This window comes from Schistocerca americana, chromosome 2, assembly GCF_021461395.2.
Source record: "Schistocerca americana isolate TAMUIC-IGC-003095 chromosome 2, iqSchAmer2.1, whole genome shotgun sequence".
Taxonomy (NCBI): domain Eukaryota; kingdom Metazoa; phylum Arthropoda; class Insecta; order Orthoptera; family Acrididae; genus Schistocerca; species Schistocerca americana.
Genome location: NC_060120.1, coordinates 370,995,069 through 371,007,557, shown reverse-complemented (window position 1 = coordinate 371,007,557; position 12,489 = coordinate 370,995,069). Strand labels below are relative to the sequence as shown.

At 41.2% G+C, this 12,489-nt stretch overlaps 1 protein-coding gene across 1 annotated transcript in view; it reads left to right on the top strand.

The window, feature by feature from the left end:
* LOC124594028 (bone morphogenetic protein 8B-like) overlaps positions 1-11,224 on the top strand; it is a 149,762-nt gene extending 138,538 nt beyond the window's left edge. The window contains exon 6 of the mRNA XM_047132380.1: positions 9,447-11,224. Within this exon, the coding sequence (XP_046988336.1) occupies positions 9,447-9,687 (241 nt within the window). The 3' untranslated portion in view covers positions 9,688-11,224. The remainder of the gene's footprint in view (positions 1-9,446) is intronic.
* Positions 11,225-12,489: the final 1,265 nt, after the last annotated feature.

The window sequence follows — 12,489 nt, the reverse complement described above, 5'->3', positions numbered from 1 at the left end:
TTCAGATGGCTTTGTGATGTGACCACACAATAAGATAAAGAAAAAAGAAGAAAATAAAAAACCGTCAGATGTAGTTTTCGAATACATAATGCTCCGAAACTTCAACTTAAAAGCAATAAAGGTAAAAAATATAACAAATTTCCAAATTCAGCAGTCTACAAAATACACTGCAATGACTGTAATGCATTTTATACTGAGCAGACGGGTAGACAAAACTGCATTTGGTCTACATGTTACTGAATGCAAGCATGCCGTAACCAATATAGATAAAAAGATGCAAGCCCTAAATACTGCCGATGGATCGCCTACTGAATCTTCTGGAGGAAATATAACTCTACGGGTACATGCAACACTCCAATAAAAATCTGAATGAACAAAATGAATTGACATCGAAAGCCTACTTCTCACTGTATAACTGGCTGTTGTAGTTCTCGCACATCCTCATTGTCTGACCCAGTCCATACGATTTCTGTCCCTGACCCATTAACGCACACGTCTTGCTCGCGGATATACCCATCCTTTCTCATGCAGGTTTATCCGTTTTGTTGGGATCTGTTGTCATGCGCCTGTGGCTTGTGGCTTCTTTCGTGTGTCGGTACGCTGCTTTCAACTAATTTCATAATGTACTATGTACGTCGTAGACACCTGTCTGCGAGCAGGCATTTGCTGTTTTAACTTGTATCTTACTGTAGACACAATTTTTTGTTCCACCTCTGATTCAATTACATTTTAGACTGATCCTGTTTTGGCACATGTAGAGTCTTATACACCCTATAATCTATCACCCCTTATCAAAGTTATTTGACATGGTAAGGTGCCAGATAATTAAACTGATGGCCTAACAACGAGTCGACAGCAAGACTGATGACAATTAATTATGAGGAGTACAGCTGATAAGCTGCCTCAAGGTACACCCTAAAGACACTTCACATACATCAATAACGGTAGGGGCATCCGTTACCTTCAGTTCTCCTGGCGAAATCCAGCACAAGTTTATAATAAAGGTCATTGTGTATACTGCCTAGGTGTAACATCTTTTCTAATGGGTGCGATATATTGGAAAGGCATTGTCGCGGAACTGTTGCTTTTCATTACATGACAACAATCTCGTGCTATGCAGGCTCTCTGTGAAGTAAGCTGCCGCCAATAGATGAGTTTGAAATGAACTTTATACCATTGATCAGGTAAATTATAGTTCACGAATGATTAAAGACGTGCATATGATTTCACACTCAACTCGTGATCAGACCTAGAAGACAACGCGTTGCTGGCCGGCCACCGTTTCAACGTCTGCCATACATAGCCTCTTTCCAGCCCTTGACGTAGCTCCACAGTTGGCCTCAAGAAGATGGCTGCACCCTGTTCTAGTGCTCCCGACAAGTAAAATTGCTGGCAGAATCGTGAACTGAATCTGCGTCCTCCGCTTTGTAGTCAGACATGCTGACTGTTCAGCTACGAAGGCGGACGTACGTGATTACTGCCTTTAATAATTAAGTATGGTGTGAAGCCTATGAAATTCAGATGCAATGTAGAAAGAGACTCTAAACTTCGTGCCATCGACTCGGAAAGACTAGTGATATTCTACTTGGAAATTCCCCTTTGTATGCAATGTACGAGTGGGTCCATAAAGCATCAATAGTGGTTGCTCAAGGACAATGACAAGCAAGAACGCAGTATACAGTCGCATTTGCATATTACAATTTAATGGAAACCGGTTTCGGATGACATGCATCAATTATCGAATTTCAAACAACCACCATTTCATCACTAACTGAATCTTGATAAGGGATCCTTATCTTCTGAAACAACACGTCAATAAACAGAAATGTGCATGTGTGACTGTATAGTACAAACTATATTCTGACGAAATGCTACCGCTCCGTGTCGAACTGGTAAATATCGCGAGTGAGGAACAAGTTAACAACAGACAAAAACCTCATAAATTTTCGTTTGGCGAAATATAAAATAAACTTACTGGACTGGGAAGCAGTTGCATCTAATGCTCTTCAAAGAAAGCTGGCACACTACTCGTCATATTTGGCTGGCAATTATCCTTCCATAATACGACATCTGTAGTTTGGGCTTTAAAATTTGCAGTTGCTGTCTATGTGCTTACGAGACGAGATCATAGTTTGAACCCAACAGTCCATTAAACACGATGGCGGGCATTCTAATCTCTACAATGTCTAAACCAGCATCCGGTCATCGTAGAGTAGACCCTCTGTTTTTCCACTAGTATCACACTCGTATCACTGACATCTGTGAGAATGCTGCACGATCAGAAATACCTCGTATCACGGCATGAAAACACTTTTTCCGGAGGTAGATAATACTTTCATGTTTCTGTCTTGTTTGGTGACTCTTCAGTGGCTGAGTTCAGCGTAACATTGACAGTCTCGTTAATAAAGGAGAAGTATCTACCCGCATCTGTTATCTCTCTGAAGTCTTAACTATTTACTGTTGGCTCGAAGTTGTATAAATCTTAATAGTTATAGTTTGTATTTATTCGGTACTTCTTCCAGAGCAGTACAATTTTCAAAAGTGTTAGAGCAAGTCATCTTCATGAGCGTTCGAACACATAGTGTTCGTATAAGATGTTCTGTGATATTATGCTGCGAGGTTTGTTAAACTCGCACTAGTTCTTTTCGGACCAAATTCAGATCACTGTGAAGTGTACGGCATTGTATATTGAAAACCTTTTATCAAATTTGCCTCCAGAAATGTGAATTAGGTTGCTATTCTAATAGTCACTTTAGTGAGATCGGTCATTTGCAGCCGGCATTATGTTCGTTCTGAAAATGTCAATAAGGATGATCCTCCAGATGTGTCGCGTCAATCGCGACGCTACTCGCTCGATAATAAATAAGAGAAATAAAAATTGTAACATTTCAGAATACGGACAGCGCCATTTACTTGTTCGCAATATTTAACTTCCATATTACTTTGTGGCAGTTTTAGTTGCGAGCGACTACAGCATCTACATCTACATCTACATCTATACTCCGCGAGCCACCTTACGGTGTGTGGCGGAGGGTACTTATTGTACCACTATCTGATCCCCCCTTCCCTGTTCCATTCACGAATTGTGCGTGGGAAGAACGACTGCTTGTAAGTCTCCGTATTTGCTCTAATTTCTCGGATCTTTTCGTTGTGATTATTACGCGAGATATATGTGGGCGGTAGTAATATGTTGCCCATCTCTTCCCGGAATGTGTTCTCTCGTAATTTCGATAATAAACCTCTCCGTATTGCGTAACGCCTTTCTTGAAGTGTCCGCCACTGGAGCTTGTTCAGCATCTCCGTAACGCTCTCGCGCTGACTGAATGTCCCCATGACGAATCGCGCTGCTTTTCGCTGGATCATGTCTATCTCTTCTATTAATCCAACCTGGTAAGGGTCCCATACTGATGAGCAATACTCAAGAATCGGACGAACAAGCGTTTTGTAAGCTACTTCTTTCGTCGATGAGTCACATTTTCTTAGAATTCTTCCTATGAATCTCAACCTGGCGCCTGCTTTTCCCACTATTTGTTTTATGTGATCATTCCACTTCAGATCGCTCCGGATAGTAACTCCTAAGTATTTTACGGTCGTTACCGCTTCCAATGATTTACCACCTATGGCATAATCGTACTGGAATGGATTTCTGCCCCTATGTATGCGCATTATATTACATTTATCTACATTTAGGGAAAGCTGCCAGCTGTCGCACCATGCATTAATCCTCTGCAGGTCCTCCTGGAGTACGTACGAGTCTTCTGATGTTGCTACTTTCTTGTAGACAACCGTGTCATCTGCAAATAGCCTCACGGAGCTACCGATGTTGTCAACTAAGTCATTTATGTATATTGTAAACAATAAAGGTCCTATCACGCTTCCCTGCGGTACTCCCGAAATTACCTCTACATCTGCAGATTTTGAACCGTTAAGAATGACATGTTGTGTTCTTTCTTCTAGGAAATCCTGAATCCAATCACAAACCTGGTCCGATATTCCGTAAGCTCGTATTTTTTTCACTAAACGTAAGTGCGGAACCGTATCAAATGCCTTCCTGAAGTCCAGGAATACGGCATCAATCTGCTCGCCAGTGTCTACGGCACTGTGAATTTCTTGGGCAAATAGGGCGAGCTGAGTTTCACATGATCTCTGCTTGCGGAATCCATGTTGGTTATGATGAAGGAGATTTGTATTATCTAAGAACGTCATAATACGAGAACACAAAACATGTTCCATTATTCTACAACAGATTGACGTAAGCGAAATAGGCCTATAATTATTCGCATCTGATTTATGACCCTTCTTGAAAATGGGAACGACCTGCGCTTTCTTCCAGTCGCTAGGTACTTTACGTTCTTCCAGCGATCTACGATAAATTGCTGATAGAAAGGGGGCAAGTTCTTTAGCATAATCACTGTAGAATCTTAAGGGTATCTCGTCTGGTCCGGATGCTTTTCCGCTACTAAGTGATAGCAGTTGTTTTTCAATTCCGATATCGTTTATTTCAATATTTTCCATTTTGGCGTCCGTGCGACGGCTGAAGTCAGGGACCGTGTTACGATTTTCCGCAGTGAAACAGTTTCGGAACACTGAATTCAGTATTTCTGCCTTTCTTCGGTCGTCCTCTGTTTCGGTGCCATCGTGGTCAACGAGTGACTGAATAGGGGATTTAGATCCGCTTACCGATTTTACATATGACCAAAACTTTTTAGGGTTCTTGTTTAGATTGTTTGCCAATGTTTTATGTTCGAATTCGTTGAATGCTTCTCTCATTGCTCTCTTTACGCTCTTTTTCGCTTCGTTCAGCTTTTCCTTATCAGCTATGATTCGACTACTCTTAAACCTATGATGAAGCTTTCTTTGTTTCCGTAGTACCTTTCGTACATGATTGTTATACCACGGTGGATCTTTCCCCTCGCTTTGGACCTTAGTCGGTACGAACTTATCTAAGGCGTACTGGACGATGTTTCTGAATTTTTTCCATTTTTGTTCCACATCCTCTTCCTCAGAAATGAACGTTTGATGGTGGTCACTCAGATATTCTGCGATTTGTGCCCTATCACTCTTGTTAAGCAAATATATTTTCCTTCCTTTCTTGTAGTCATTGATGCAACCACTGACTTATGATCACTGATACCCTCTTCTACTTTCACGGAGTCGAAAAGTTCCGGTCTATTTGTTGCTATGAGGTCTAAAACGTTAGCTTCACGAGTTGGTTCTCTAACTATCTGCTCGAAGTAATTCTCGGACAAGGCAGTCAGGATAATGTCACAAGAGTCTCTGTCCCTGGCTCCAGTTCTGATTGTGTGACTATCCCATTCTATACCTGGTAGATTGAAGTCTCTCCCTATTACAATAGTATGATCACGAAACTTCTTCACGACGTTCTGCAGGTTCTCTCTGAGGCGCTCAACTACTACGGTTGCTGATGCAGGTGGTCTATAGAAGCATCCGACTATCATATCTGTCCCACCTTTGATACTTAACTTAACCCAGATTATTTCACATTCGCATTCGCTAATAACTTCACTGGATATTATTGAATTCTTTACTGCTATAAATACTCCTCCACCATTGGCGTTTATCCTATCCTTGCGGTATATATTCCATTCTGTGTCTAGGATTTCGTTACTGTTCACTTCCGGTTTTAACCAACTTTCCGTTCCTAATACTATATGCGCACTATTTCCTTCAATAAGAGATACTAATTCAGGAACCTTGCCCTGGATACTCCTGCAGTTTACCAATATTACGTTAACTTTTCCTGTTTTTGGTCTCTGAGGACGGACGTTCTTTATCAACGATGATAATGTCCTCTCTGGTAAGCCGTCAGGTATTTTATCGTTTCGCCCAGGGGGGGGGTCCCTCTAACCTAAAAAAAACATGGTTGAGAAAAACAAACTGATCATTCAAACAGTTTGATTGCATGGCGCGGAAAAAGGCAATTGACTCTAAATAATGAAAAGTGTGAGATCGTCCACATGAGTACTAAAAGGAATTCGTTAAATTTAGATTATACGACAAATCACTCATAATCACAATTAGAAACAGCTTAAATTGTAACGTGGGGAAGACGAACCAAAGACTGTAATTTATTGGCAAAAAACTTAGAAGATGCAACATATCAGCCAGAGAAACTGCCTGCACTACTCTCGTCCGTTCTTTTCTGGAGTTTTGCTGCGCGTTATGGGCATCGAGAAAGTTCAGACAAGCACAGCTCACATTATATTATCGCGAGACATGATACGCGAGTTTGGGTATTAATCATAAAAACGAAGGCATTTCTCGTTGGGGGAGGGGGGGGGCATCTTTTCACGAAATTTCAATAACCAGCTTTCTCCTCCGAATGCGAAAATAGTTTGTTTCGTCCACCTACACAGCGTGAAATGAACACCGTACGACAATAAGAAGAATCAGAGTCCGCACGGAAAGATGTAAGTGTTGGTTTTTCTCTCCCGCTGCTCGGATGTGGAACGGTGGAGAAATAGTCAGGTGGTGGTTCGATGAACCTCTGCCAGACATTTAAGTGTGAATTGCAGAGTAGTCATGCAGATGTAGATATTATCGCAGCATGGCAGAATTTAACAGTGCTGCCATCTGTTAAAAATACTACTTCGTACTGGGACATAAATGTTTGTGAGTACACAAAGGGAGCTGTACTTGTGTTTTATCTCAGGCCCTTGTATATGGCGAAGATTAATCCTATAGACTAGCTATTAAGTCAACACCCAGTAGATTCGATTTAAGTCACGTCGAGTTTTCTAAATATAAAGCGCGATCGAAAAGTCGCTCGCATAAAAATACTAGGTGTGATCAAAAAATACGGTGAATAATTTTAGTACAGACGAAGTAATAAGCTCACATGGAATTGACTTTATCTCCTTCAAAGTACTGTCCTTGGATAGCAATGCAATTATCCCATCGTTGAATCCATGACTGCAAGCATTTCTGAAAGCGTCTTTTGGAAGGGCATTCAGCTGCGCTGTATAGCCTTCTCAGTGTCAGGAAGAGTGTAAAAACTTTTTCCTTTAAAAACGATTTTAATTTTTGCAAAGAGCCCGAAGAGACATGGTGCTAAATCTGGGGATTAAGGTGAATGTGGACAGACAGGAACATTGTTTCCGGCCAAACACTCGCGAATTAAAAGCGAAATTGGCACGGCGAGTTGTCCGGATGAAGAAGGAAGCCATTGGCCCATTTTCCTAGTCTCGCATATTGTTTCGCAAACGTTGCAGTATGTCCTTGTAAAACTCAGCGTTATAACTGTTCCCCAAGGAACGAACTCTGATCGCACTAAGCCTTCACTATCGGAAAAAACACTGAACACGCCGTTAATATTCGATTTTGATTGACGTGCCTTTTTAAGGGGAGGAGATTTGATGGTTTTCCATTGGGAACTCTGAATTTTCGTCTCAGGATCGTACCCAAAGACGCAAGTTTCATCTCCAGTTACAATTTTGGAGATTTAGCACCATGTCTCTTCGGGCATAATTGAAGACTATCCTTCAATTCCGTGCAAACTGACACAACATTTTCCTTCTGTTCATTCACTCAAATTCCGGGGAGCAAATTTCGCATTCACTCGCCTCATTTGCAAACTATCTTTTAAAATGCTATGTATTGGCGCTTACGGCACGATAACCTCTTCGATAAGCTGTCGAATAGGTATTCGCCTGTTTGAACGAAAAATTTTTGCCACTTTTTACACGTTTTCATCCGTTTTTGAGGGTAATGGATGTCCCGAAAGTTACGTCTTCTACAGACTCGTTTCCTCTTTTAAATCGCTCATACCACTTGTACTGTCTTCAGAGTTACAGCATTATCGCCATACACCAATTTTCAGCATTTCATGGCTTTCTTTGGCAATTTGTTGCAACTCGAACCAGGTCTTAATGTTCGCTCTTTGTTGGAAATCCACGATGCGCCGACAGACACACTAAACGCAACCTCACTCTAGCGTCTCTGGACCCTGACTGAGAAGTCAGAGCGTGTTCAAACATGACGCTACCCTCTCGATGGATCAGACTATCGGACAAATTATATCAAATGGTTGTGGCGTCAGCAGTTGCTGCTAAAATAGTTCATTCACCGTACCGTCTTTCTTAATTACGTTTCGTAAATGAGTGTGTAAATAGCAGTTACATTGCATTTGTTTGATCAGCCATCACAAGATATCAGTAAGGGTATTATCGACAACAAACAGACTCCAATGTAACGGGCACAAGTCATATGACATCTGTAGTATTGTGCTGTTCATTGATTGGTATATATGTCGTTTTCTCAAGAGAAACTGCTTTTAGTTGTTCAACAGTACTTTGCCAGTTCTTAGTTTTCACGTATTGTAAACGCAGGTCGTTGGAAATATCCAGATACCGCAGAACTGAAAATTCAACAATAACGAGAATAATCGTCGTTTACCGAAATCCGGATCAACTGTAGACATGAAAAGAAGCAGAAGACCAGCTACTTTGGTGAACTCTATGCCGGCTGAGGTGAAGACTGTGACGCAGCGTTCACCTCCGAAAAGTTTTAAGAGACTATTTTTCCAATCTCAGATTTCGTTCGGTAGTGTTCATAAAGCGATTCTGAAGTTAAAATTTTGTGTGTAGCATGTTCGTAGTGTGCAGTAACTGAAGGCACAAGATAAAGAAAAGCGTATAGCTAATGTACATGGTTTTGGTCAATTGCTGATGCCCATGGAGACGCAGAACTGGGCGTGTTTCACCTTCGTGGTCACATGAACACTCAAAACACAACCGAAAATCGACATGTTTTTTTTTTTTCACGAAAACACCTTGCACTGTCAGAAAACTGGAGTGTTGGTGTGGCATATAACATTTCGTTTAAAAATGTGGTGAACAGTATCATGCAGCAAGACATCATTACAAAGTTTATTTCGCTACTTGAGGCTGATGTGTGCGACTTCTCGGTCACCGTGGGCTTTCGTGCAGTGGTTAAGGTACTGGACGAGCATTCACGAGAGGGCGGTTTCTACCGTCCAGCTACCCAGATTTAGGTTTCCCGCAGATTCCAGAAATCTGTTCACAAAAATGCTGGAATGGTTTCTTTGAAAAGGATTCTTAATTTCGCTCTTCATTCTTGTCTATGCGAACTTGTGCTCCAACTCCAACAAGCTCCTCATCAGCGGAGGGTTAAATACCGAGCTATTTTATCTTCATCCTAAATGTTTTGGTAAATATGTCAACGGGTCAGGATGGCTACATCAACAGTTGACGAGAAAACGCCTGAGAAACGTAGTAAAACGCCGTACATTTGACTGTGATCCAAAACAGATTGTGATCCAGAACAAATACCAATTATTCGAATAGCGAAGAAATCTGACTTGTGTGAGTGGGCAGAACTTAATCGCTGATGTCTGAAGAATATGCTCACCATAGTAATCGTACTGTACTGTAAACAAGATGGACGATTTTGGAATGTGGTTGCAGGTACGCGGCGTATCAGTGCCGGGGCCACTGCGACTTCCCCCTCGGGCAGAGCCAGCGGCCGACCAACCACGCTACGGTGCAGAGCCTGGCACGTCAGCTGGGGCTGGCTGCCGACGTGGTGCGACCCAGCTGCGTGCCAGCAGCCCTCAAGCCACTCACTCTGCTCTATTTCGACGACAGCCACAACGTCGTGCTGAAGAGCTTCGAGGGAATGGTAGCCGAGAGCTGCGGCTGCCACTAGGCCAGCGGCGGCCTCAGTGGGCCCGACATTGCGCCTGCTGCGTACATCTCTAATCACTTGCGATACTTTAGCCCCAGTCGGATTTCCAGCAGATGGTAAAAGTTAATTAACCGCTGACGAGAACGCTCGGACGCAACTGAATTCCGAATATTTCAGCTATTTGGTTTCGAATTTTGAATATTTTCTTTTAAATATCACAGTTAAGTTAGTCGGTAAATACTGTGTCTTCAATCAAATACGCCTCCTTGTATTTGAACTCTTCCTAAGGCAAAACCTAGGTGAAGAGTTTACCGTAAGTGTGCTCAAATTTAAGTGAATATAAGAAATCTGTCACAAAGGTGTGCGTTAATTCTCATTCGTATGATAGAGTCGTCGATTACTTTCTTCATCTGCCAGGGGAAATTAAACACTGCCCTCGAGACGTAAATTGGCAGATACAGGCAAAAAGTAAAAGAAAGTTCTAAATACAAATCCTCAATTACACCAGCAAAGGAATTACTACTCTATAGTAGACACAGTTCCAATTGTAGATGGAGTTCACACATCCACTGAAGAGGAAATTCTTTCATGAGGTACATAAGCAATTTCTATGGAAAATATAGTGGAAAAAGTGATGAACAGAAGCTTAGCACAACAGGTAGAAAACAAATGCCGATCGTCAAACAACCATCTAACAATCATACAGTGCCGTAGTCTTTAATGAGTTAGAAGTTCTTTGTGGTTTCAAAGAAAACATAATTTATTTAAGTGCATGCCACAAGTGAACCGCCTGCTCCGTGATCTAGAAGTTATTGTGTGATTGGGTCGTCTGCCTATTATTAATAATCTCTCAGTGATATTACAAAATACATTTTGCTGTTGGTTACGAAATTCGATACTTTCATGCTGGGCAATAAGTGTTTTTGAGCAACTTTTTTCTATGGATGTTGGCTGAAATAGTATCCGTATAACTCATTTCTGCTATTAATGGCCGCCATTTAGTATTAATTAGATATAACTATGTAGTAAAGCCGCCCATGTGGCTTCTGTTTCTCCGATCTCTGTTTTTTTTAATATTAATTTTCGTCAGTAACCTGTAATTAGTGCCATGAGATAAAAAAATGTTATTATAAAAACATGATTTAGAGACAACAACAAATATGTGATCAAGGATACGGCTATAAATGGCAGAGAAACCACTTGGAGACAGGAGCTGGTGGTACTTCGCAATATACTTTCTCTGCCAGCAATTCTCGTGAGGCCAGCGTATCTTAGCTTATGCTCCAAGACGTTTGAATAGTTTAACATTCCTCACTTGTTTTTTTCTTTTTTATCCAGTTTGAATGTGTGTGCCTGAGAGTGCTCACGTTAGTGTGTGTATGTGTGTGTGTGTGTGTGTGTGTGTGTGTAGCGTCTCATAATAATGTTCTTCGAGTGTGCCAAGTTCTGTACAGATTCGTATCTTGGCACGTGAGGGGCTCCGGGAGGAGATCATTTGTCTTCTATGTGTATTCAAAAAGAGTCTGTAAAGCAATAAATATTCACTATTCTAAAAACAGCGTCTGATTTATTCTTTCATTCGCCCATAAATAACTTCTTAAATACCATGTGTGCCGTTCCAGCTCGAGCTGTAAGTCAAGCCTTCTTTCGCTACCGATGTTTCTAGACAACTATTACAGCTATTATTGAAGAAAGAGTAAAAAGAGAAATAAGAGCAAAATCAAATCTGAACGAAAGAACCTACTCAAGATGAATTATGTTCCTTTTACATAATCCAGTGTTCAACAAGGACCGAGAAGTAAACGAGGCCGGTCGAGTGCGTTCGTTTTTGTTCTATTTATCTCTTGACATATTTTGCAACACTCTAGCACATTAACAATGCGCCATTACGCCGTTACGCTTCCAACACTGTCAAAGACATAAGATTTATCGCCCTCCGTCTGAGACCTTGTTTCTGAAAATATCTTTCAGCTCCAGATCAAGTTTCAAAAAAACTCGCGCTGTTAATTCGCACTAAATAAAACCTGATGAAATATGATGATGTTTATTTAAAGCTTCATACTGCTCTTCCATCATTATGGTATCAACAATGGTCGCATACGATTGACGCCGGTGCTTCATAGGTTCAAAGCCAATCAGCAGTTGAGTTTTTAGCTTGGGGTGAAACTGAGAAAATACGTCCCAACTTTGCTGATTATTGCCTATACTACCCAAAAAATGTTAAATATGTGACTGTGCTCTATTTCGAACGAACATTTACAGCCTCTTCTGGAATACCGTTCTCATCCTACAACGTCATCGTTTTCGAATTGGACAGGAATGAGAGATGGACGGAGAGAGTAAGGATGGAGTTAGTAACTCACAGTAACATCTTTAATTGCTCTGTAATTGCTGTTTTTTTCGCATACATTAGCAACTCTGAGTTCAAGTCGAAGAAAACAGTTACTAACTGTCAAGGGTAGCCATACTCCACTAAAATAATTCTCAGTATCTGCCATGGTAGCGTTCGGTAACCGTAACAGCCCAGGGGAATTTTCCTCAACGCTTTCACAGTCATCCCAGAATTTCACTGGTAAAGGAACTATCGCTGAAGACGACATGTTATACGAAATACGATTACAAATAAATAAAGCGTGCTGGGAGGTGAAACCATATAGGTAAGGTTCGCTAAAATGAACAGTACAGAGGGCAAGAAAAGAATTGCCATGACAGTATTTACGAACGAAAGAAACAAAAAGAACTTCTAAATATTATTACCTTATTGAATAAATATATTTTATTAGTAACATCAGCCCATAGAGGGGCTTCCCGAATCTCCTACTC